This window comes from Lithobates pipiens, unplaced genomic scaffold, assembly GCF_037356315.1.
Source record: "Lithobates pipiens isolate NorthernLeopardFrog02 unplaced genomic scaffold, aLitPip1_a1.2 Scaffold_8, whole genome shotgun sequence".
NCBI classification, from domain to species: domain Eukaryota; kingdom Metazoa; phylum Chordata; class Amphibia; order Anura; family Ranidae; genus Lithobates; species Lithobates pipiens.
Genome location: NW_027507903.1, coordinates 522,549,782 through 522,576,869, shown reverse-complemented (window position 1 = coordinate 522,576,869; position 27,088 = coordinate 522,549,782). Strand labels below are relative to the sequence as shown.

At 42.3% G+C, this 27,088-nt stretch overlaps 1 protein-coding gene across 3 annotated transcripts in view; it reads right to left on the bottom strand.

Moving 5' to 3' along the window:
* Positions 1-27,088, bottom strand: part of SLC23A2 (solute carrier family 23 member 2) — a 246,869-nt gene that overhangs the window by 69,368 nt on the left and 150,413 nt on the right. For all 3 annotated transcript variants that reach the window (XM_077469482.1, XM_077469484.1, XM_077469483.1), the window contains one exon: positions 6,734-6,850. In XM_077469482.1, the coding sequence (XP_077325608.1) occupies positions 6,734-6,850 (117 nt within the window). The remainder of the gene's footprint in view (positions 1-6,733; positions 6,851-27,088) is intronic.

The window sequence follows — 27,088 nt, the reverse complement described above, 5'->3', positions numbered from 1 at the left end:
TTGGCCAGTTCAGCAGAGACCAGCCAAATTTCCATCCATGTGTGATATGTTAAAAAAACAAAAATTCTGCTCAGCCAGTGGCTGTCAGTGTATTCTGATAGCAGAGGAGTCCCACTATCAGAATACAATGGCACAGCAGGGAGGACTGCGCCATCCACCTCGCTTGTATGGATCGGGGAGTCCATTCATTTTTTTCGGTCAGCCTAGTGGCTGATCAAAAAGAAAAAAGTAATCTGGTCAGCCTTAGATGAAATCCTAAAGTTATAGTTTGGGTGTTCTTCAGTCCTGAATCTGGGATCTTGCTTTTTCCGTAAAGGGTAACATTAGAATTTTGAATTTGAGGCGGTAATTTTGGTTTGGCAAATATACACTTAAAATGGTTGTAAAGGCTGAACGTTTATTCTATGCATGAAGGTAAAAAAAACTTCAGTGTGCAGCTGCCCCAACCACCCCCTTCCCGAATACTTACCTAAGCCTGATCTCGATCCAATAATGTGCACGAGACCTGAGGTCCTCCTGGATTTTCTCCCTCCTGATTGGCTGAGATGCAGTAGCAGGAGCCATTAGCTCCCGCTGCTGCCAATCACAGCTAGTGAGGCGGGAGCAGGGGGACGGGGCTGAGCCACGCTGTGTCTTATGGACGCAGAGAGCCGGTGTTCTGACAAAATGACAAACCCGGTAGAATATCGAACCACGTCACTTCCTGTGACGTGGAATCTGCTGTTGCTAAAAACCATACGCACTGCACATGCGCACAGCATCATCTGAGCATGCGCAGTGCGTCATCACTGATGTCAGGACACTGCATGCCAAATTCTTCGACTGACGGCCATCTTGCTACAACCCACATTCAGCAGAACTAAACCTGCAGTCAGAAGGTGGCAGCGGACATCTTTTTACACCCGCCCAACTCTTGCATTTCACACTTATTTTTAACAGTAAACTCTGCTTATATAGTGCAAAACAGTATTTGCAAGTACGCGACACTGTTTAGATGTTGAATTTTGAAAGCAACGGCAATCCTGCAGATCTGACAGGTTTGCTAATCTGACATAATACTGCTGCTTTTAAAATTCAACATGAAAATAGTGACACGGATTTGTAAATACAGTATTTAACTATATAAATCTCAGTTTAGTGCTAAAAATAAGTGTGAAATGCAAGAGTTGGGTGGGTGTAAAAAGATGTCCGCTGCCGCCTTCTGACTGCAGGTTTAGTACGGTCGTCAATTGAAGCATTTGACATGCAGTATCCTGACGTCAGCAATGAAGACACGCTGCGCATGCGCAGATGATGCAGTGCGTAAGCGCAGCGTGGGTGGTTTTGCAGCAACAGCTGATTGCGTGGGGTCGAGCATGCACAAGTGTCCTCACAGCAAACAGCTTGCTATAGGGGCACTCGGCAAGGGGGTGGGGCCCAGACCACCAGCAGGGGACTCGAAAAGAGGCGGATTGGGGCTGCTCTGTGCAAAACCACTGCACAGAGCAGGTAGTTATGATATGTTTGTTTGTTTGTTTTTTTAAATAAACATTTTTTCCATTACAATCACTTTAATTTTCTGTCCTTGTCATCAAAGTCCACAATTAGTGTAAGCCCTTTCCCCGTGTACATCAAGGTATAGAAAAAAAATGCCTCATTATGATATTCAATCTACTGATACCCACAATAGAATAATTACTAATAGCTCAGTGTTTGAGTGGCCAAGGAAATGAGCAGAACTCTTAGAAATGAAGCCTCTTTTAGCAGTTACAAAATGATTCCAAACATAAGAAATGATGAATGTGCCACTGGACTAAACCTGCGGGCAAAAGATGACTAAGATGATGCTGAGTAAAGTCGGGCAAGGTCTGCGGCACACAAATATAGCTGTAAGGTCCCATGTGAAATGTTGCCTGGTAAGGCGTGATTATACAGGGCTAGATACAGACTAAACCCTGATATAATCTAAGCTGACTACCTGACTTCTCCTAAGGGTGTATGACCACAGCGCCAGCCATGGAGATTTATCTCAGTCCTCACTCATCTTAAGAGACAGCCTTGTCACTAATGATTCCATTCATGATCTCGGCTTCCATCGGGGGAGTTAGCAATGTCAGTTTCTGAAAAACTTGCCATAAATTCCAACACTTCCTAATGTTCTCCGGAGTCCATTGCAAATATATTCACCGCACTCAAGGAAAGCGGCACTTCAAATAAAGCAGGTTAGCATATTATCCAGTTGTAATTGGCACATACAAATTGTCATTTGTCAGACTCATCTTTAATATTCACAGTTAGGGAAAGACCAGCAGTCTGCAGGCTTCCATCCTAGATGAGACAGCAGATTTCTAATGAGATGACTCCGGTAAATTACCTAAATATAAAGGTGAGTGGATGCAAATGAAACCCTAAGACCCCATTCACACCTGAGCGTTTTGTAGCTTGACGCCTGAAGCTACAAAACGCTGGAGGGGAAAAAATCTATTATTCTCAATGGGGGTGGTTCACATCTCCACTCCAAGTCGCCTGAAGCCGAACGCCTGAAGCTCAAACAAGTTCCGGACCCTTTTTTGTTGCGTGAATCGGGCTGATTTGGGCGTTGTTCTTCTTTTAACATTGGTGACCTTTTGCCCTGCACAAATTCGTGGCAAAACGCGGTAAAAAACGCCGCAAATCGTGGTAAAAAACGCCATAAAAACTATTGAAAAACGCTACGCTCAGGTGTGAATGCAACATAGGACTGCTGTTAAATCAGAATGAATGGACCAGTCAGTGTATTGCTATATTGTGTCTCATGTTTCAGATTAAAGTAACTTTTTTTGCATTTCAGATAAAGAAATTGAGGGTTATAACCCCGTCAGGGTTTTTTTTTTTGCCATTTGAGCCCCATTGGGGAGATTTCTCTTCACTTCCTGTCCCATAGCCAAAACATGAAGTGAGGAAATCTCTGCAAATTAACGGCTTAAGGATCGCCCTCTGTACATATACTGCTGTAGGATGGCCTTTTAGTGCAAAATCATGTACCTGTACATGATTCTCTTCTTCAGCTCTGGGGCGTGCCGCTGGAGCCCTGCTCCCGCTGTGATTGGACATAGCGGGAGACAATCAGCGGGTCCGGTGGGCGCGATGTCCACCGGAACCTGGCGATCATTCGTAGAGAGGCAGAATGGAGGTCTGCCTATAGAAACAAGGCAGACCCCCGTTCTACCAGAAAGGAAAATGGAGCTCTCATGTTTCTGCTAAGCAGCCTCTGATGTTAACCCCTTCACTGCCAGTGTCATTTACACAGTGACAGTGCATTTTTATTTTTTTATTTTTTAGCACTGATCATTGTATTTGTGTCACTGGTCCCCAAAATGTGCCGCAATGTCACAGTCCCGCTAAAAAAAAAAAAAAAATATCGCTGATTCCCACCATTACTAGTAAAATATATATAAAAAATAAATAAAATAAAAAGTCCCTAAATCTATCCCATAGTTTGTAGACATTATAACTTTTGCACAAACCAATCAATATACGCTTATTGGAAATATTTTTACCAGTAATATGTAGCAGAATACATATTGGCCTAAATTTATGAAGAAATTCGATAAAAAAAAAAAGAAGAAATGTATTGGATATGTTTTATAGCAGAAAGTAAAAAAAAAAAAAAAAATATATATATATATATATATATATATTTTTTTTTTTTTAATTGTTGTTTTTTTGTTTCTACGCAAAAAATAAAAACCGTAGAGGTGATCAAATACCACCAAAAGAAAGCTTTGTGGGGGGGGGGGGGGGGGTGGGGGGAGAAAGGACATACATTTTATTTATTTGGGTACAGTGCCGCATGACCATGCAATTGTCAGTTAAAGTAACAGAGTGCCGTATCACTAAAAATGGCCTGGTAAGGAAGGGGTTAGAACTTTCCGGAGCTGAAGTAGTTAAGGTAATCCAATGGGTCCCCCAAAGTCACCAGAAGTAGTGTTCCCTCTGGAAGATTTCTGTCTTGGGGAAAACCAAAATTTTGGGGTTTTCTTTTACTGTCATTTTCAATGATAATAGTAACAGGGCAAATAAAGAGGGTGAATTTCCCTAACGGGGGGCACAGAAAGCAGTAAAAATCTGACAGGTGTTCTAATCCATCTCTATTCTATCCAAAATTAAAAAAAGAAGAAAAAAAAAGTCTTTAGTTATACTCAGGGCTCAAGTCCTGCGGGAACGCATGGGAACGGAGTTCCTGTATTTTTTCCACAACAGGAACTCAGTTCCCGTTAGCAGCCGTGTCCTGCAAGACTTTGAAGTATACGATCTGTGTGGCAGGTGGTACAAACAGCTCGCAATAGTAAGTGCCGCACACCTGACCATTCAGGCATTTCCAGTAGGGGGCCCCATGACAGCTTCCACTTCAATCTACCTGTCAATCATAGCTAGCTGACAGGTAGATCAGGTCCCTGGTGCTAAGAGATTGTATTTAGTCAGACCTCTCATGATGTGCTCCTCCCCGCCGGCCCCTCCTGATTTTCTGTCGCCTCCCCCCAGTCTCCTGCATACTTGCTCTGTGTGTCCCACTGAATCTCCCCCCCCCCCCCCTCCTCTATCTTCAGTGCCATATGATGAGAAAACCCAGAGGAGGAGCACAGCTATTCTGCTCACAGGACCTAATCATGCTCTTCAAAAAAAAAAAAAAAAAAAAAAAAAAAAAACTCATATTGGTGCCCCACATGTAGCTTAGGTAAAACAAGAAAAGCCGCTCCAGGTGAGAGTCTCTGGTTAATCTCCACACACTAGTCAGGTTCTATCCCAGCTCACATGCTGTGCAACATAAGTAAATGATTCTGGATGGCTGCACTTCCAAAAATCCTTTTATTGAAGCTTCATGTGACAAGTGGTTGACAGGTGGAGGAGGGGACAAAAAGATAGACGTGTTTCACGCAAATATTAGCACTTAGTCATTACCTGGCAATGACTAAGCGCTAACATTTGCACGAAAGACGTCTATCTTTTTGTCCCCTGCTCCATCTGTCAATCATTCGTCATATGAAGCTTCAACAAAGGGATTTTTGGAAGCGCATCTGTCCGGAATCATTTTATTTATGTAGATTAGGTGGTCAGCTGCATGGATGAGCGGCTGCTACTGCACAGGACCCAAAAATTTTCAGGCACCATCAGGTGAAAGGCGAGTTGGCCACAGAGCAGGGAACCTCCTAGCAACCTCTGGGGGAACCCAAGGGCTACACAAAACCCTGGTTGAGAATAGCTGGTTTAGATAAGCCAAGTAAAACATTTTAATCATATTACATACATTATTTACATTTTAAAGCTGGCAATACACAGCTTGAATTTCAGTATTTTCCTGCTGAACAGCCTAAAATTTGAGCCATAGCTGACCTTGTCCACCTGGCTCAACAAAATTATTGGTTGAACAGTTACTGCATCCTATTCAGACAGCTGCAGCTTCATGGTTTCGGTAATACAATAGACAGCGCTGGACATTCTTCTATTCATGGTGTTTATTGTGGATGAGGAAATTGACAGATTTTTTTCTTGCTCAACCAGCAGGCTGAACAAGACAAATCCATGCTTGTATGGCTAGCTTAAGGTTGTTCAAAGATACAGTACATGTAGGCAAGCAATATAAACCAGTTCATAAGTTGCCAAATTTCCCACAAGTCCACACTGAAAATGTATCTTTTTTTATGGGACTTAACATATACACTTAACATATACAAAATTACAGTTTAAGGCTACATTTCCACTATTGTAACCCCAAAGTCGCATGATTTAGAGTGCGACTTTGGCGTACGACTTTGATGCAACTGAGTGCAGCTTTGATACAACTTTACAGTCTGTGGATCAAAGTTGCATCAAAAGTCGCATCAAAGTAGTGCAGGAACCTTTTCAAAGTCCCTGCAACTTTAAGTCACATAGATGGGAACGGGTGCCATTGAAATCAATGGGCTGTGACTTGTGATGCGACTTTGTGTGGCCAAAGTCGCATAACAAGTCGCACTAGTAGAAACAAAGCCTAAAAGTTCATTTATTCTTTATTATTGCCTTTAGCCAATAAAAAATATTTCATAGAAAATTCTGGTTTGTACGGCTTCAAATATGGTACATATTACAGCCACAATGCCTAGGGTAAACATAGACCATATACAACATGATAGTGCATGTAGAGTACAGAATACCACTTTTTGTACTCTACATGCACTATCATGTTTTATATGATCTATGTTTACCCTAGGCATTGTGGCTGTCATATATACTAGATGTTTTTATGAAATATGTTTTAATAGCTAAAAGCAATAATAAAAATGACCACAGACCACATTATGTGACAGCAGCCAAAGACCCTGAAATGTCTCACGTGAGACTTGTGTTAGGCATAGTGTGTTGGAACAGTTGTTTCTGCTGTAGAGTTGTCTGGTGTTAGTTTGTTCCAAGATATCTCTCTATCTCTGCAATGTTTCTAAAAGGTGCAGCCTAATGCCTACAGCATCTCTATCATGCATAATGATTGTCCTTATCAGACCATCATGCTGACCAGTGAGCTAACCTGAATATTTACAACCCAGCTGCTTCTCTGTTCTGTTTGGATCTTGCAAATACTGCCCAGCATGGAGCAGACAGTCCGGCTACTTGCAGCTATAAGAGGCCTGTTTTTTGGGGGAAGATACTGAGCAAATGGAATGCAGTTCCGTTACATTGTTTATGTGAATTACAGCCACAGGGTGGCCGGCTCATTTTTTGAATATCAAAGCCAACATACCTGCAAGCCCAGGAAGATGCAGAGATACCAAGGGGGTACATCCTCCACTGTATATATCATGTCCATCCGCTGACGGTCGAAGCTGCTTGTGCTGTCCAGTGTCTCTGCCAGCGAGCTCTATATTAAATAAGGAGACAGTCAATGAATAAACCATATACGGCTTTAGGATTCATGCACACTGTATACTTTTGACTTTTTTCTCTTACAGTTTAGCAGCAGCAACAAAGTTAAAAAGCACATTTTTGAATGGGCGTTCCTGCACCTGGCATTAATACATTCTATTGGCCAGGATCCTGGCCACTAGAATGCATTAACTTTGGCGTTAATACAGGCTTAGGCACGTTTCAATGCCTTTTTATACGAAAAAGCGCCTCTCCTGAACACACAAGTGATGATTTTTTTTCTTCCCTCTGAACACTCCTGCCTCTAAACTCGTATGTGTGCATGGACACATAGGCCAACATGGAGGGGCAGTTAGACCGGCACTAAAAAAAACCCCTCAAAGGCATGTAAAAGCAGAATTTCTGAGCTCAAGCATGCATGAAGCAGCTTTTTCAGTTGATAAGTATCTTTTTTTTAATCCTGAACTAGAAATATACTGACAAGTGAAGAATATTTCAAGAGATATTTTTCTAAATTGTTACTAAAACATGCAGTACCCAATTATAACCTGTAGGTGTCACCTACAACAACACAGCAAAATCAGGAGTCAAAATGAGCATTATAGCAATTAAAGCATTATTTTGCCATGTTTTTCACATCTTAGATGATCATAATAAAACAAAAGCACCCAAATACAATATGTTGAATTACCAAAATAAAAATAATCCAAATGCAATCTAGGCAAAAAAAATAAAAAATCAAACACAAAGGGTCATTACATTTTACAATACAAACAGGGAGCCTTATATTCCTAAGAATTGTTAAACAACTGCTCCAGCTTCTGTCAAAGAAACAGTTTCTTGGGTAACCATGTAGATCTAATGTCAAAATGTTTTCTTCCTTCTGGATAGAGTAGGAATCTAAGGGGCAGTTCACACAAGAATGGACATATGAAAAGCTGTAGCTAGCAGCCATGTTGTCAGGGAACCTTATGGCAGCCATATATGTCTTGGCTAACAGTTAAACATTGCAGTAGAAATCTGAACCCCCTCCCTCCTCCCTTATTTTCAGGCATTCATAGGCTTAAAGTGGTTGTAAACCCTTTACAACCATTTTTTACTACAGGCAAGCCTATAATTAGACTTACATGTAGCTACACTGGATATCTCCTAAATCTGCACAGTTTAGGAGATATCTCTGTATTTGCATGTGCTGACGTCATCGACACATGCGCACTAAAGCAAACTGAACCAACGACACGTGCCGTTACTTCAGTTAGACCGTGCCGTTACCAGTGGCTCCCGAGCAAGTGAGTGAAGTCATCGCAGCTCTGGACAACCACAGCTCCGAAGCCGCGATACCCAGAAGTAACCCCTAGGAGCAATTGGCTGCTGGAGCGGTGATGCGGGGGCTTCGAACTCAGGTAAGTAATTCATAATGAGCTAGTATGTTATGCATACTAGCTCATTATGCCTTTGTCTTGCAGGGTTTTTTTTTTATTATAATTTTATTTTATTTTATTTTTTTTAGGGTTTACAACCACTTTAACTTCAAACACTTCAAAAGAGTTGTTATCTCAGCATAGAGAACCAGGATTAGGCCTGTGAAAACAACTAATGTCAGCCTGGCAGGATGCCCAGGCCTATCGTAAAACTGTCACCTTCTCAATTCAGAGAACCAACAGATACCGGTCGTGAATATCTCAAGCCACATAAAGTTCAAAGCGTTTAGTTTAGTCCTGAAATTTCAGCATGTTTCATAACTTCCAAATTAATCATAGCACAGCCATAATACGGACATATTTTGTTTCCTCAGATAATTTGTAACGTTTCAAGTCCAGACACCCCTATGTCAGATCATATGGCAAACCACCAGTACCCCTTATGCCTCCTAGGTAAACTAGACATTGGAGATCTGGCATGTTTATATTTGTTTTGAAGTAAATGTCACACTGAGCAATGGATATTCAGTCTGTAAACAGCAAAGCTGCAGAGATATGAATATGTAGCACAAAGTGAACCTGGGACATGGTCATGATTGTAGAGACCTCCCAGCAACCAACCCCTAAAACAAGATGACGATTGATCAAAGGGGTGTTTACAGCGACCAGTGACCAGACAGAAAAGAGGAGATGCCAAGACAATGGTCAGACCTCCGCTTAACATCCAAACAGGAACATCTGCCAAATTTGAGAATCGATTACCCAGCTCATCGATCGAACTCTGATCAACCCTCGGACATTAATTGCAAGTATTCTTCCTCCCCAATTCTACCTGATTTCTTTGTGGCTGTATATTGTCTTTATCTCTTCGAAAGATCTTTTTTTCTGTAAATATTTTATTTGCACCAATTTTGACCTTTTCATTATTAAACCCTTGCTTTGAAAAGTGTTAACCTTGTCTCTAAAGCTCTTAATGCCAGCTATAAATGAACCTTCCTTTTGAAGAGCACTACTGTTTTAGACCCCTTTCACACCACGTCGCCCATGTCATCGGCGGTAAAACGCCGCTATTTTTAGTGGCGTTTTACCGCCAGATTTGCGGCGCATTCCGAGAAAGGGTTAAAACCGCCAGCAATACGCCGAAATAGCAGTGTTTTGCCGGTGGTATTACAGCGCTGCCCCATTGATTTCAATGGGGAGCAGCGGTGGAGGAGCGGTAAACACACCGCTCCTTCACCGCTCCAAAGAAGCTGATGGCAGGACTTTTCCTGACACCCTGCCAGCGCACCGTTGCAGTGTGAAAGCCCTCTGGCCTTTAACACTACAGACAATGGTGCAGCAGTTTTAGGGTGGATTGCAGGCGCTATTTCTAACGCTATAGTGCCTGCAAAACGCCCTTGGTGTGAAAGGGGTCTTAGAGTAAGGCCTCTGAGCAGACCTGTCTGTGGTGGCAGTGTGCGTGTTGCAGACGTTTATTCTGAAATCATATTGGTACTGCTAAATTGATGGAAGTCCTGACACTTCACAAACATCAGTGGTGGCAGTTAAAGGGTTTATTGTTTGATTAGCCCAGTGACAATCACTTTCAGGCTGCTGGCACCTAGATTTTGGTCCCGCAAGCTTGGCGCAGCTGAGAGTGGCATTGTTACGTAAGTGACAGTGTGGTGTGAGGTTGGCCGGTCCTTTGTCATGAGTTAGTGAGAAGGGCAGGAATCTGACACCCCCTTTCGTCACAAACGGCACCTCAAATGCAGGTCACAAACCCACTGCGTTTGCCCGCACTGGATTGCATGGTACAGAAGTACCATAAAAGCTGGTTGCAGTGAGTTTCCACAAGTAGTGCATGCCCAATTTTTGGTGTGGAACAGTGTGATTTCAGCCCATTCAAAATGAATGGGGTGAAATCGCTCTGCACCCCATTCGCATGTGAATCGCACAGGAAAGCACAGTGCGTTCCCTTGGCAATTCCTGGTGTGAACCAGCCCTAAAACCTCTGACAGGCCACTTGAGTCTCACTGGATTGATCCCCCTTTACTTCCTGTCCTGTAGAAACCGCAGAAAAATAGGTTCCAAAGTGCGGGAAATCCCCTCTTAGCTGGTTCCCGCATTGCTACAGTGTGAATCCAAGCTAAATGTTTCTCCGGTGAGGAGTGTATTTTGCAGCTGCCATTCAGGGTTAGCCTAGACCAGTGGTCTCCAAACTGCAGCCTGGGGGCTGGATGTGGCCCTTTGCCTGCTTTTATCCGGGCCTTGGGGCATTATTGCTCCCACTGTCAGCAACAGTGGGGCATAGTTCCTGAAACCGATAATGGAGCATTATTCCTCTCGCTGACACCAACAATAGGACACTATTACTCCCACTGACACCAGTGATGGGGCACTATTCCTCATATTGATACCAACAAAGGGATACTATTCCTCCAACTGACACCAATGATGGGGCACTATTCCTTCCACCGATACCAATGATGGGGCACTATCCCTCTCACTGACACCAATGATGGGGCACTATTTCTCCCACCAACACCAATGATGGGACACCAGTCCTGTCATTGATACCAATGATAGGGAAAATATTCCTACCACTTAATATCAATGATGGGACATTTTCTACTCCCACTGGCCACAGTCCGACCCCTGTAACATATGAAGGACAGTAAAGTGGCCCTTTGTTTAGAACATTTGGGGGCCCCTAGCCTAGAATATATAGATCACAATTCCTGATTGCTATTTCCTTCACAACATCAGAAGTCTTATAAGACTTTTCAGGGTTTATTGAAGCATTGGGAAATCAGAGAGACTATTGACATCACAACATCCCATGTCCAGCACCCCAGAAGCTCCGAGCACGGCACGGAGATATAAATCGAGCTGCAATAAGAAGCATGAAGTGAGCAGGGCCAAAAGCTTTTTTTTCTAAACGTCATTCTATTCATCTTATTGGCCTCATAAACCTGAAGGAGCCCTCTTAACCAAAACTTGCTCCATGCCTTTTATTTCACTCCCTTCACTTTAGTGTAGCCTTTATAACAAGCACAATGCTGTGATTTATATTTCATAGCATTGCACATCTCACCTACTGCAGTTGATATAGGTGAGAAAGCAGATCACAGGTCAGTGGGTGCAATTGCCCTGCCCTATGCTCTACAGGGCGGTGTTACTAAATACCACGAGACATGAGTATGACCTAATAAAATAAACAAGTACAATGATTTAAAAACTGCCATGTAATAGCGGTATTTAAAGAACACAGTTGTATTGCCTTACTCAGTCTGACTGCTGATGCCCTCGACATTGGCACTTTCCAAATAGCCTTGTCTGACAAGATTAATTAAGACATTCTGTTCTGATAACATGATTTCCAGGCTTTTTGACACTGTGCGTCTCCAATCAATTTATGAAAAATGAGAACAAAGGTCAAGATTCATCAAACTAGACATTCTGGGTCCTGTTTTTGCTTTCTGTTCATAAGTGCCGTTAGCGGAAAAAAAAAAAAAAATTGTTGATTGATTTAATATGAATACGAGGAGTTGCTTTTGAGGTCTTTAAAGCCAATCAGATCATAAAAAACTGTCGAAAAATACAGATTTCAAAGCAATCATATGATAATCTAAGTTTAGCAGACAGCTTGTCTATTCAGAACACAGTTCTTCTGCTGTGTAGGGCGGGGGGGGTTCCTTTCCTCCAATCAGCTCTCACATACTGTAACTGCAGTCTCTCCGCCCCCTCCTCTGTGCGCCTGACAAATGAAGAAATATTTTTTAACATAGTCTGCCCTTTTGAAGGGGTGTAGAGAGGAGAAGACTGCAGATAAACAAGTAAAACTTATGTAAGAGGGTTTGTCCATGTACCATCTGAAGCTGTTTCACTGGGTATATGTGAGGGTGTATAACCACTTTAAAGTCAGAAGGTTTTTTATCCTAATGCATTCCATGCATTAAGTTAGAAAGCCTTCTGTGTATAGCAGCCCCCCCTCAGCCCACTAACACTTACCTGAAGTCCCTCTCTGTCCAGCGATGTTCACAAGTGTCTCAACCATCACGAGATTCTCCCTCCTGATTGGCTGAGACCCAGCAGCAGCGCCATTGGCTCATCCTGCTGTCAATAAAAGTCAGCTAGCCAATTAGGGGCAAGAGGGGGCAGGATCGGGTCAGGACTCCATGTCTGAATGGACACAGGGAGCTGTGACTCAGCTCAGGTGCCCCCATAGCAAGCTGCTTACTGTGGGGGCACTGAACAGGAGGGAGGGGCCAGGATCACAGAAGAGGGACCAGAGAAGAGAATCCGGGCTGCTTTGTGCAAATTCACTGCAACAGAGCAGAGCAGGTACAGTGCCTTGCAAAAGTATTCATCCCCTTGGCTTTTTATCCATTTTGTTACATTACAGCCTTTAGTTCAATGTTTTTTTTTATCTGAATTACAGTGGGGACAGAAAGTATTCAGACCCCCTTATATTTTTCACTTTGTTATATTGCAGCCATTTGCTATAATCATTTAAGTTCATTAAACACACAGAAGTGTTGACATTTTTGCAGATTTTTTTTGAAGATTAATTAAAAAAGAAAAACTGAAATATCACATGGTCCTAAGTATTCAGACCCTTTGCTGTGACACTCATATATTTAACTCTGGTGCTGTCCATTTCTTCTAATCATCCTTGAGATGGTTCTATACCTTCATCTGAGTCCAGCTGTGTTTGATTATCCTGATTGGACTTGATTAGGAAAGCCACACACCTGTCTATATACAGCTCACAGTGCATGTCAGAGCAAATGAGAATCATGAGGTCAAAAGGAACTGCCTGAAGAGCTCAGATACAGAATTGTGGCAAGGCACAGATCTGGCCAAGGTTACAAAAAAAGTTCTGCTGCACTTAATGTTCCTAAGAGCACAGTGGCCTCCATAATCCTTAAATGGAAGACGTTTGGGACGTTCGGCCATACTGAGCTATCGGGGGAGAAGAGCCTTGGTGAGAGAGGTAAAGAAAAACCCAAAGATCACTGTGGCTGAGCTCCAGAGATGTAGTTGAGAGATAGGAGAAAGTTGTAGAAAGTCAACCATCACTGCAGCTCTCCACCAGTCGGGGGTTTATGGCATAGTGGGCCAACGGAAGCCTCTCCCAAGTGCAAGACAAATGAGTTTGCTAAAAAAAAAAAAAAAAAAAAAAAACCCGAAGGACTCCAATATGGTGAGAAATAAGATTCTCTGGTCTGATGAGACCAAGATAGAGCGTTTTGGCCTTCTAAGCGGTATGTGTGGAGAAAACCAGGCACTGCTCATCACCTGTCCAATACAGTCCCAACAGTGAAGCATGGTGGTGGCAGCATCATGCTGTGGGGGTGTTTTTCAGCTGCAGGGACAGGACCACTGGTTGCAATAGAGGGAAGGTTCAATGCAGCCAAGTACAGGGATATCCTGGACGAAAACCTTCTCCACAGTGCTCAGGACCTCAGACTGGGCTGAAGGTTTATCTTCCAACAAGTCAATGACCCTAAGCACACAGCTAAAATAATGATGGAGTGGCTTCCCAACAACTCCGTGACTGTTCTTGAATGGCCCAGACAGAGCCCTGACTTAAACCCAATTGAGCATCTCTGGAGAGACCTAAAAATGGCTGTCCACCAACATTTACCATCCAACCTGACAGAACTGGAGAGGATCTGCAAGGAGGAATGGCAGAGGATCCCCAAATCCAGGTGTGAAAAACGTGTTGGATCTTTCCCAAAGAGACTCATGGCTGTATTAGATCAAAAGGGTGCTTCTACTAAATACTGAGCAAAGGGTCTGAATACTTAGGACCATGTGATATTTCAGTTTTTCCTTTTTTAATAAATCCGCAAAAATGTCAACAATTCTGTGTTTTTCTGTCAATGTGGGGTGCTGTGTGTACATTAATGAGGGAAAAAAATGAACTTAAATGATTTTAGCAAATGGCTGCAATATAACAAAGAGTGAAAATTTTAAGGGGTCTGAAGACTTTCCGTCCCCACTGTATATGTGATGGATCAGAATACAATAGTCTAAATTGGTGAAGTAAAATTAGAAAAATATTTATTTTTCAGACATAAAAAAATGATAATTGGCATGTGTGTATGTATTCACCCTCTTTGTTATGAAGCTCATAAAAAGCTTTGGTGCAGCCAATTTACCTTAAGAAGTCACAGTTAGTGAAATGATGTCCACATGTTTGCAATCTAAGTGTCAAATGATATCATATACACACCTTTTTTAAAGCCCCCAGAGGTTGCAACACTTAAGCAAGAGGCACCACTAACCAATCACTGCCATGAAGACCAAGGAACTCTCCAAACAACTAAGGGACAATGTTGTTATTATTATGATTATTATTATTATTATTATTATTAAGGATTTATATAGTGCCAGCAATTTACGCAGTGCTTTACAATATAAAAATGAGACAATACAGTTACAATACAATAAAATACAAGAGGATTAAGAGGGCCCTGCTCAGAAGAGCTTACAATCTAATAGGGTGGGGCAGGTGGTACAAAAGGTTATAACTGTCAGGAATGAGCTGATGGAAGTGGTAGGAGATTAGTTTGAGACGTGATAGGCTTCCCTGAATAGATGAGTTTTCAGGGATCGCCTGAAGGTAGCAAGAGTACGGGATAGCCGGACCAGTGGAGGTAGCGAGTTCCAGAAGATGGGAGAGGCTCTGGAGAAATCCTGGAGACAAGTGTGGGAGGAGGAGACGAGAGAGCTTGAGAGTAGGAGGTCTTGAGAAGAACGGAGGGTGTTGAGAAGTACATAGAGTTGGGCTTTATTGCAGAGTGGCCAGAAGAAAGCCATTACTTTCAGCAAAAAACAAAATGGCATATTTTGGAGTTTGCGAAAAGGCATGTGGGAGAATGCCAAAATGTATGGAGGAAGGTGCTCTGGTCTGATAAAACTAAAATTTAACTTTTTGGCCATCAAAGAAAATGCTATGTCTGGCGCAAACCCAACACATCACATCACCCAAAGAACACCATCCGCATAGTGAAACATGGTGGTGGCAGCATCATGCTGTGGGGATGTTTTTCAGCAGTCGGGACTGGGAAGAGTTGATGGAAAGATGGATGGTGCTAAATACAGGGATATTCTTGAGCAAAACCTGCACCACTCTGTGTGTGATTTGAGGCTAGGATGGAGGTTCACCTTCCAGCAGGACAATGACCCCAAACAATTTCTAAAAAAAAAAAACATGGTTATTTCCCCTTTTAAATTGACTTTTTAAGCAACATGTATTTTATAGTATCAACCAAAAAAGTATATTTTAAAATAATTCAAATTTATTCAAACATCATAGAATCAATACAAACATAAAACAATAACTCGCTGAACACAGTCAGCAGATATCACCATATGAATCATAGATGATAAGACCTCCTTACACCCAAAACAAACACGCTGCTAAAGCAACACTTGAGTGGTTTAAGGGGAAACATGTAAATGTGTTGGAATAGCCTAGTCAAAGCCCAGACCTCAATCCAATAGAAAATATGTGGTCAGACTTAAAGATTGCTGTTCACAAGCGCAAACCATCCAACTTGAAGGAGCTGCAACAGTTTTGCAAGGAGGGATGGGCAAAAAGCCCAGTGGTAAGATGTGGCAAACTCATAGAAATGTATGCAAAGCGACTTGGAGCTGTGATAGCCGCAAAAGGTGGCTCTACAAAGTATTGATTTTAGGGGGGTGAATAGTTATGCACGTTGACCTTTTCTGTTATTTTGTCCTATCTGTTGTTTGCTTCACAATAAAAAAAAAAAGGCTGTGAGGCAACAAAACACAAAATATGCCAGGGGGGGGGGAGGGGGCTTGAAAACTTTTGCAAGGCACTGTAAGTATAACATGTTTATTATTTTTATAGGAAAAAAAAACGTGACGTTAATTGCTTTCCATGCAGAGCTGCACCAGATTTTGCAGTCCCCCGTTTTAATAAATCAACCCCTATGAAACAGATACTAGTGTAAAACTGACTGGGTTACCACCCATCATGTGTGCCCATTTAAATACAAGACATTTTTAGAAAAAAAACTCTCCCCATAACTGTATGGATATTTGTGTAGAGAATGCTTTGTTGAGGGCATACATGTCTAAAAAAGCAGATACTTTCGTTTTTGGTACATGCTGGAGAGGTAGGCTAGCCATGCACATATAGATTTATCTTTTTTTTAACCCGCAAACTAAACATGGGAAATCAAATAGGTTCCTCCATCCATGGTAAATGCAACACCCATGGGTACTTGAATCCCAGAGCAATGACTACAGCTGACTGACTGCTCGACCAACAATTTTCCACCCAGCTTCTTCAATTAATTGAAGTTTGTCAAGCTAATTGGTACTTAGATCACGATTCTCACGATTCTCGCGGCGTAACACCATCTTTCACATTAAAACAAAAAAATTGGGCTAACTTTACTGTTTCGTTTTTTTTTTTTCTATTTTATTTATTGTATTTTTTTCCCCCAAAAAAATGTGTTCAAAGACTGCTGGGCAAATATAGTGTGACATAAAATATTGCAGAAATTGCCATTTTATTCCCTAAGGTCTCTGCTAAAATATATATAATGTTTGGGAGTTCCAAGTAATTTTTTGGCATAAAATATTGATTGTAACTTAAAGAGGAGGACCGGTTTTGAAAAAAAAAATGTAAAAGTCAGCAGCTGCACTGTAGTCACTGTAGCTGCTGACTTTTAATAAGTAGACTTACCTGTCCAGGGCACCCGTGATGTCGGCTGCCCGAGGCTGACCCGTCCCTCGGTCTCGGGTCCCGGCGCCACCATTTTGGGTAAGGGAAACAGGCAGTGGAGCCTTGCGGCTTCACTGCCCGTTTCCTACTGTGCATGCGCAAGTCGCGCAGTGCTTTGTGAATGGGACGTGCTGTGTTCTGGGACACACAGTTCCCAGAACACAGCGCGACCCATTACCCAGAAGACGCCGCACGGAGGAGAGAAGAAAGAAGATCTCCGCGGAGGAGGAAGAGGCAGATTAGGATGATGTGCCTAGCAACAGGCATTTCTGGTAAGTAAAAAAAAAATTTTTTAATGTATTTTCTTTTTTCAGGGTGGCCATCCACTTTAAGAAAGAAGTGTCAGAAAAGATTTAGACTTTAAGTGGTTAAACTTCCTGCATTTACACATTGTTGAAAACTTGGCAGACTTCCCCCATTTTTTCTTCACACACAGAAGTGTATCCCTTTGATCTAAGAAGGAAGTTAGTTACAGTGTTTAGTATTAAAAACTTAGGAGACTGCCCAGATGTTTTCTTTTGACTGCTGAGTGAGCAGATAAGTCTCTCCACTTGTTATATGAAAGAATCTGCAAACTCTGCAATAGAGATCGTCAAGAGGGGTTGTATCAAGATTGCGATTTTTTAACGATTAATTGTGCAGCTCTAGTGGTACTGATGACCATCCATGGCTTTGGCAGGAAATCACCTGAACTCTGCACCGTGCTTTCAAAAGACAATCAAATTTTTTTCTATTCCTAGAGGAATCTACTGATGAGATACTGTATCTACACATCGGTTGTGGAAATGATAATTGAAACCACTGTCCCTGTATACATGTTAAACTCTTTACGTCACTCAGAAGTGGTCTTCTGTGACAGTGGATAGAAGGTCAGAACTTTTCCTAACTAATGGACATATCTGACAGTTGGGTCTCATCGCCTTAAAGCATGGATCTTCAAACTATGGCCCTCCAGTTGTTCAGGAACTACAATTCCCATCATGCCTAGTCATGTCTGTGAATGTCAGAGTTTCACAATGCCTCATGGGATGTGTAGTTTCGCAACAGCTGGAGGGCCGTAGTTTGAGGATCCCTGCGTAAAGAATATGTCAGTGCAAAAAAAAAAAAAAAAACACGCAGGCACGCATGCATACTGTGTTTAGTACACTGTGCAATACAAGCATTGACTACAAAGAACACAGACCTCTCTTCATCTCCATAACCCCCTCCTTATGCACAAGAAGAGAGCAAACGGAGGTTATCGGACCACAAGATTTCCGGCAAAACCAACAGGTGCTTTTTACACTCATCTAACAGATATAACTAAACACTATGAATGGTATATTTAGCTGACCTAAGGAAGAAAATAAGAGAAGTTCAAGGCTGGGGTTTACATACACTTTAACCACAGAAGCCATGACTATCCCTTTTGGCAGACATGCTTTATTATGAATTTTGTTACAGGCAATAAAACATGCAGGCACCATCAGTGTACATTCCACTTTCCCCGCACATGCTTTCTGATGCCTGGTCTAGGAAGCCTCAATACACAGAAGAGCTCAGCACGGAGTTGCTGTCCTTGGTCACAAGGAACTGAACATATGCTGCGACGTCTGTCAGCATTGACCTTGCAGCCCAGGACATGCTTCTTATTAAAGAATATGACCTAAATATATCACTATTATTTTCACTACTAAAATTATGGGTCTGTTTTATGCTCAACAAAATATGGTACATACTACTTATTCTTAAATGTCAGTAAATCCAAAATTTTCAAGACACTGCTGCCATATCTTTAATAACGCACATACCTAACCCCACCAAAACACCCACCAAGTTCATCCAGCAGTTTGATAGGGACTTTAGAATCATGTACATGGCGATTAGCAGTGGCTTTTCTATCTTGCACACGTCATTTATTAATGTACAAAAGGTGCTCTTGGATACCTGCCCACCTAAGGCCATGACCTTAAACTTTGCAATCTGGTCAAAGTTTGTATGGCATAAAGCAACACTTTGTCAAGTGATCATATTACTGGCAAAAAAAAAAAAGTGCTCTAAACTTGGTATTAAGAGGATCAGATGGATTTAGGAATGGCATAAAGGTTGACAATCCTTGTGTATATAATGTATGATTCAATATGCAATCATATACCTTGTGGCCATAAAAACAGAAATGGGGCCAGCTTTTGCAGTTTACTTATGTGGAACTACATGCAGCAGCATCACCAGTTCTAGGTAGAGGTATGCCTAAAGTGTGACCCCAAAAAGAAGTGGGTGTTTGGAAGGGGAGTTTGAGCACCCGCCAGACTATAAAATTGTTTAAGATTGTTTTCCTAAAGAAAACAAAGGTGAAAAATTTGTGGATCCGAACATGAGGCGCCATCAAAATATGTTTAAGATGGAGAAAACTCTTGTTGGGCCAATGTGGGAAGTATCAGGTGGCTTAACCCAGGAAGACAAATCCCCAGTCCACAGTACGATTAACACTTCAATAAAACAGTATCAGAAAGCACTATACATTACACTCTTGACTGTATGGAGTATTACAGGATAAATCCACCAAGAGCATTCGGAATGGAATATGAACATTGGTAAGGGACAATGGGTAAAAAGACCAATAAATTCTGTTCTGAACTGCCCCACCATGATGGAAGAGTCATATTGCATAAAAGCACTTGGATAAGCCTACACATTTTTTCATCAACCATGGGGGGTTGTGTGCCACGATGCCAGGACATGTTGCAGTTAAAATTATGGTCTAAGGCAGCCTTTTTCAACCAGGGTGCCTTGGCAAAATGCCAAAAAATGTATCAAAATTTGTATTAAAGCCAGAAGATGGATGAAGCCTGCCTGCTACTTATACAAAGCCACAGGTTTCCATTGTGCACCATTATTACCAGCTAGCTGCTGGCATCCTAACATCAAATGACCCTCCCCTGCCCCTCTCTATCAGTTCTGGTGCCACATTAGCGCAGCGATGAAGAAAAATTGAGGGGGAAGAGAAACATTGGAAGATTAGTGTGTACCAGTGTGTAAAAGTGTATTGGATTTGGAAGGATAAATCACCTATAATGTTGAGTGTCCTACGTGTGTGAATGTTGATGTATTATCTAAAGCTATTAGAATAGTTTTTTTACATCTTAGAATAGGGTACACCAAGGCAGCACTGAAAGGGAATTTTACTTTCATTTTACATCTGTGCAACAACTATGCCTGCAAATACCACTGGTCATGTCCTAGTAGACTTTGGTTCTTCAATTGCAACAGGTTCTACTCTTTCATACGGTGGAGCAAAAGATGGGAGAATACCCCTTAACTTTTTTTTTGGGAGAGAAGAGAAAAAAGATTTACATATGAAGACATCCTTAAATTTGTAACACCACTTTCCCACTGGGGAGGTAGGTGCATCGGCGGTAAAGCTTTTACCTCCCACTAGTGGCCAAGAAAGGGTTAAAACCACCCGCAAAGCACTGCTGCAGCAGCGCTTTGCTGGCGGTATAGCCACGCTACCCATTGATTTCAATGGGCAGGAGCGGTGGAGGATCGGTATACACAACGCGAACGCTCCTTCACCGCTCCAAACATGCTGCTTTTTTTAGCGTCCTGCCAGCACACCGCTCTAGTGTGAAAGCCCTCGGGCATTCACATTGGAGACACAGGAGCGGCTCTTTCAGGGCGCTTTGCAGGCGCTATTTTTAGCGCTGTTACGCCTGTAAAGTGATCCAGTGTGAAAGAGGTCTTATATTCAGGCACCAGGAGGTCCCTGCACTGCAATCATGCTGTAAGTTTACGGTTTAAATTAATTCATTATAAAGTCAGGGACACTCCCCAACCTAAGCAGATGAAGCCTAGATAAAGCATTGCAGAAGAAAAATGTCTTACGGTGTTTTCATAGACCATCATTATAGTTATACCCAGGTAAAGCTGGTTGCCAGCGGTGTGATATGTGCAGGCAAGTGTGTGCACTGCTCATCGGGGGGTTTAATCTTTATGTGATCATTCGAAACCTTAAGAAAATGGGTGTTTGGAAAGGTCTGAAGTATGTGGACAGCTTCTGGTTTCTGCAAACATTCTTTGTTAATCAATATCAGAGAGAAAATCTATCATCTAAAGTCAACTTTACTTTGCGAATAGGAATTGCAGCTGTCAGACAGCTAAGACATCAGTGCCCCCGAAATACCGATCAGTGTGTGACGGCTAACTTCAGGATGAGGCTGTCATCCATGAACACTGGAGTCACCATTTTGTGGGGTTAGCCAATTTCAAATCTATCAATTCGCAAGGCACTTCTGCAAATATAAGTGATGTGCTCACTGAATTGAGGCTCCATGTTCCCGCCTCCCCCTGTAATATTGGTGTTTAGTACATACTGTACCTTTCCATACTCTTCCAAAACAGGAATGCATATGAAAACTATTCCGGGGTGCAGCATGATTATGACCAGTACACCATGTCTCCTTTTAGGCAGGCCATACACGGTTCAAATCTCGCCCGGTTCCTCCTGAACCGGCCGAAACTCAAACCAAGTATAGGCAGGTTGACTGTACCAAGTTGATAGATCAATCAACCTGGATACAACTAGCATGCCAGGTTTTACCTGTAATCATTGTCTTCTCTCAGCGGGTACGGCTTCCCCTCATGGCCAATGAAATGAACTCTCAAGTGATAAACACGCTTAGCCTTACCAAGCGTTTACAAACATTTTTCCTACCCAAACTCTGTTGCAGTGGGGGGTTTTTTCCTGCATCTAAACTCTCCTGCCACTAAATGCTGCTAAAAACCTATATGCGCATGGACACATAGGCTAACATGCAGGGAAATTTAGAGGCAGGGGAAAAAGAAATAAAAACGCTATACGCCACTAGGAGCAGATGCAAAAATGTCCCGTGTGCCTAAGGCCTTAAACATTTTTCTTACCATTATGACTATATGTCAGAGACAAACAATGACAAAAGGTTGGAGTGTAAGTTCTACATGACACTTATTGCACTGACATTTTTAAACATCCCAACAAACATGCATTTGGAGTCTCCTAGTTTATTAATTTATGCAGTCTTCTCTTAAATCTCCTAATGATAGTATACCGATTCCTTCAGGGTAACGCAGTTGACCTAATAAAATCTTAAAGGCTAAGTTCACCTTTTTTTTCTTCTAAATTTCAGCTCCCCTATGTACCAAGATAGCATTAATATACTTATTTTGCAAAAATAAAACTGCTTTCTTTTAATTCTACACCGGCTTACCTAACTTCTCTTAGCTGTTTAAACACACTCCTCGATTACTTCTGCCTTACTTCCTGGTTAGACTTTAGGTCATGACACAGGAAGGAGTTGACCAGCTGAGAGTAGATGATGTGGGGTGTGTGCTAATGAGATCAGCTTGTTAACTCCTTCCTGTGTCATGACCTATAGCACACCAATCCCAACTTTCTGAGATGGAAATGAGGTATACCTATTAGCAAAAGTATGCAGGCATAGGACACACACCCTGCCACACCCCCTTAAGAGAGAATTATACAAAAAAAAAAAAAAAAGATTAGTTAAACCCACAAGTACTTTTTTTTACCACTACTATTCCTTTATACTGACTGTTAAAATTTACAAATGCAGCAATTTAGAAATTGGATGAAAGATTTAACACTGGGAAACACTTTTTGAAAAATAAAAAAGTGCATTTTATATACAAGTATATAGATCAAATCAAAATAAGGGACACATGATGAGAAAAGAAGGACTTTGTTCCAAATCAGGGACAGTCCCTTTAAACCAGGGAGAGAGGGGATCTATGCCTATAGTCTGACCAGGAAGTAAGGCAGAAGTAATCAAGCAGTGTGTTTTAACAGCTATGAAGAGAATGTGTAGAATTAATGGAAAGCTGTTTTATTTTTGCAAAATAAGTAAATGAATGCTATACTGGTACATAGGGGAGCTGGAGTTTAGGGGTGGGGAAGGTGAACAAAGGTGAACTTAGCCTTTAATGGAATATGTCAATGCAGAGGATTATGGTCAAAGAACAGGAGGAGGGTGTGAAAATATGTGAAACTACCCTATTATAATTGCATGATCCAGTAACCATGGTGTCATGAAGTCTGAGACAGACAAGCTTTTGAGTTCAAGTAAATGGATGGAGGATCAAATTGTCGTTAAAATGCTGAGGTAAAGATGTTAAAAGGAATTGTATACAGGTGACAGGTGGTGTCAAATGCTCTTGTATTTATTTATATAGTTGTTCAGTTTGATGCAGATAGCCTCTTTCACATCTCTTGCAACCCATTTTCATTTTCTATTCAAAATGTTTACTTTGCTATGTTCAAAAGAATTTCCCTTTTCCTTATATATGTAAACCCTCACCTTGTTAACCCCTATTCAAGTGATACTAAAAAGTCTCTTTTTTTGGTTTGTTTAAAAATAACAAACATGTTATACTTACCTGCTCTGTGCAGTTGGTTTTGCATGGAGCAGCTCAGATCCTCCTCTTTTTGGGTCCCTCTCGGGCACTCCTGGCCCCTCCCTCCTGCCCTGACAGCAAGCAGCTTGCTTTGGGGGCACCCGTGCTGGGCCGCTGCTCTATGAGTTCATTCAGACATGGAGCTGCGGCTCGGCCCCACCCCTCTCTCTCCTCATTGGCTCACTGACTGATTGAAAACAGCAGGAGCCAATGGCACCTGCTGCTGTCTCAGCCAATGAGTGAGAGTCCACGGACAGCCTCATGTGCGACATCGCTGGATAGGGGCTCAGGTATAGATGGGGGAGCTGCATACAGAAGGTCTGTTATCCTAATACATAGAATGCATTAAGATTAAAAACCCCCTGCCTTTAGAAACCCTTTCAGTTTAAAATAGAAATGAAAGACAAAACATTTTTGTATAGACATAGGAAATACTATAAAACAAATTTTCCCTCTGTTCTCAGCTGCATAAGAGCTGAGGGGAGGAGAAGCAGCAGCACACTGATCTTCCCAGTGAATGGCTGTGTGTGTTTGGGAGGGGGGTGGGATGGGGGGTGAGTCAGGACAAGTCAGATCATTGGAGTAGAGCTAGCCGAGTTATCAGCATAGCTAGAGAACTGACCTCAGTTTGTTCTCTTGCTTAATGTGGTCAGTATTTAATAGGAAAGCAGAGGGACTGGGAGGATCACCAGGGATCTTGCACCAAGGGAGCAATGCAAGGAGAATGGGATACTGTTTCATACAAGTACATGGTACAGCAGGCACATATCAGGAATATGATATATTGGGTTTACACAGATGCCTTTTTTTGATCAGCGTTTCCCCCCCCCCCCATCCACACATGTGAGGTGGATGGAGTAATCCTCCTCGTTGTGCCATTATATTCTGACAGTAGGACTCATCCACTGTCAGAAAACACTGATCACGTGATCAATGGGCTGCAGCTGGCTGATCAAGTAAAAAAAATTCAAACAGTCCTGTTCGGCAGAAGTCAATCATTAGTTCAACTTCTGTCATGTGGGAACGGCCATAGATTGGATCTAAATTTTAACCAGCTCCTGCTGAAACAGCCCATCTTTGATCTATGGGCAGCTTAAGAGTACCAACCTTTGAAATTCATGCCCTCCTATGGTGGGCCATCCATTCACAACATACTTTCATAAACTAGAAAAGCATTGTGATGTGATCTCCTACAGACCAGTAATTAATCAGTAGGGTGGCACGGTCTATAATCATGACAGAACCCCTGGCGATCCATGTGACCCAGAAGTGTGGGTGTTCTTATTTGAAAATTTGCCGGCAAATCTGGTTTTAGATGTGAGATTGACATTTTTAACTTTATGGGTAGCCAATTGGCTTTTTTTTATTCTTCAATATACTGTCCAAAACGATATCACACTACTGGAGTTCCCTTCTTTCCTTATGATCTTTATTTAGCTGCATTGTTCCTGCTGTGGTTTGTCTGAGTGTACCCATGGAGAGGATCTGGTCCCATACTGGAGACATCTCAGAGGAATTTCCGTTGTACAACCCGCTGAGGGATATTCTGCCTGCCTGGTTGACCATCCTAGCAATAGGTGGTCTACTACATCTAGTAAGTGTCCCTGCTCACTGGGTTGTGAAGTGCTGTTCTGTTGGAAGCTCTGCACAATTACTTGGTGGTGGATTCCTCTAATTGAGTGTTCTTACTTACAAAGACTTGATATATGAATTTATTCATAAGGACTTTTTGCACATTCATTGTTTATAGTCGTTTATGTTATTTATGCACTGCGCTTTATCAAGTATTTAGTTCTCAAATTGGTGAAAAGAAACAGAATCTATTACTATATCTGTACTATAATTAAGGCTTGTATACATTTTCATTGCCTCCAAACGTATATTTTATATGTCTCAATATGAAAACGGGTTATACGAGTTTGCCTTAGAACAATCAACATCAACGAAGCATGGTAGCATGAACAATTACAAACTGTTACCTGGACTGTACAGCTAGTACCACCCATGTTCCTGCCCACGTTCATTTATATCCATAGCCCCCCAGGAGCTTCCCAAACCCAGGGCAAACTACAGTTAGGGGAAAAAAGTATTTGATCCCGTGCTGATTTTGTATGTTTGCCCATTGAGAAAGAAATGATCAGTTTATAATTTAAATGGTAGGTTTATTTTAACAGTGAGAGACAGAACAAAAATATCCAGAAAAACGCATTTCAAAAATGTTATAAATTGATTTGCATTTTAAAGCGGAGGTCCACCCTAAAGTGGACCTTCCGCTCATCGGAACCCTCCCCCCCTCCGGGGCGACACAATTGGTACCTTTCAGGGGGGAGGGGGGTGCAGGTACCTGTACAGTAGAGGTATCTGCACCCACTTCCGGGATAGCTCTCTGCGGAAAGGGGCGTAGATTACGCCCCTTTCCGAAAGTCCCCCGCTGCCTGCTGGGAAACACACAGATCCCAGAGGCAGCGGGTCCATCCTTATTGCGCATGCGCAGTAGGGAACCAGGAAATGAAGCCGAAAGGCTCAACTTCCTGATTCCCATACCCAAGATGGCGGCTGCAGCACCCGAGAGACGATCGAGAGATCGGCTTTGGGTGCCGACATCGCGGGCGCGCTGGACAGGTAAGTGTCACTATTTTAAAAGTCAGCAGCTGCAGTATTTGTAGCTGCTGGTTTTAAAAAATAAAAATAAAAAATGCGGCGTCCCGGCGGACTCCCGCTTTAATGAGTGAAAAAGTAAGATTTCTGGCTCCCAGATGTCTTCTACACAGGTAACAAGCTAAGATTAAGAGCACTCTCTTAAAGGGAGTGCTCCTAATCTCAGCGTGTTACCTGTACAAAAGACCATCACCAAGCAGCTTGGTGAGAGGGTGACAACAGTTGGTGCGATTATTCACAAATGTAAGAAACACAAAATAACTGTCCATCTCCCTCAGTCTGGGGCTGAGAACAGTGAGGAATCTTGTCAATGATCTCAAGGCAGCTGGGACCACAGACACCAAGAAAACAATTGGTAACACACTACGCCGTGAAGGACTAAAATCCTGCAGCGCCCACAAGGTCCCCCTGCTCAAGAAAGCACATGTGCAGGTCCGTCTGAAGTTTGTTAATCTGTATGAATCAGAGGAGAACTGGGTGAAAGTGTTGTGGTCAGATGAGACCAAAATCAAGCTCTTTGGCATCAACTCAACTTGCTCTGTTCGGAGACAGAGGAATGCTGCCTATGACCCCAAGAACATCATCTCCACCATCAAACATGGTGGTGGAAACATTGTGTTTTGGGTGCGTTTTTCTGCTAAGGAGGACAACTTCACTGTATCAAAGGGACAATGGATGGGGCCATGTACCTTCAAAGCTTGGGTGAGAACTTCCTTCCCTCAGGCAGGGCATTAAAAATGGGTCATGGATGGGTATTCCAGCATGACAATGACCCAAAACACAAGGCCAAGGCAACAAAGGAGTGGCTCAAGAAGAAGCACACTAAAGTCTTGGAGTGGCCTAGCCACTCCCCAGACCTTAATCCCATAGTAAATATGTGGAGGGATCTGATGGTTCGAGTTACCAAACATCAGCCTCGAAACCTTAATGACTTGGAGAGGATCTGCAAAGAGGAGTGGAACAAAATCCCTCC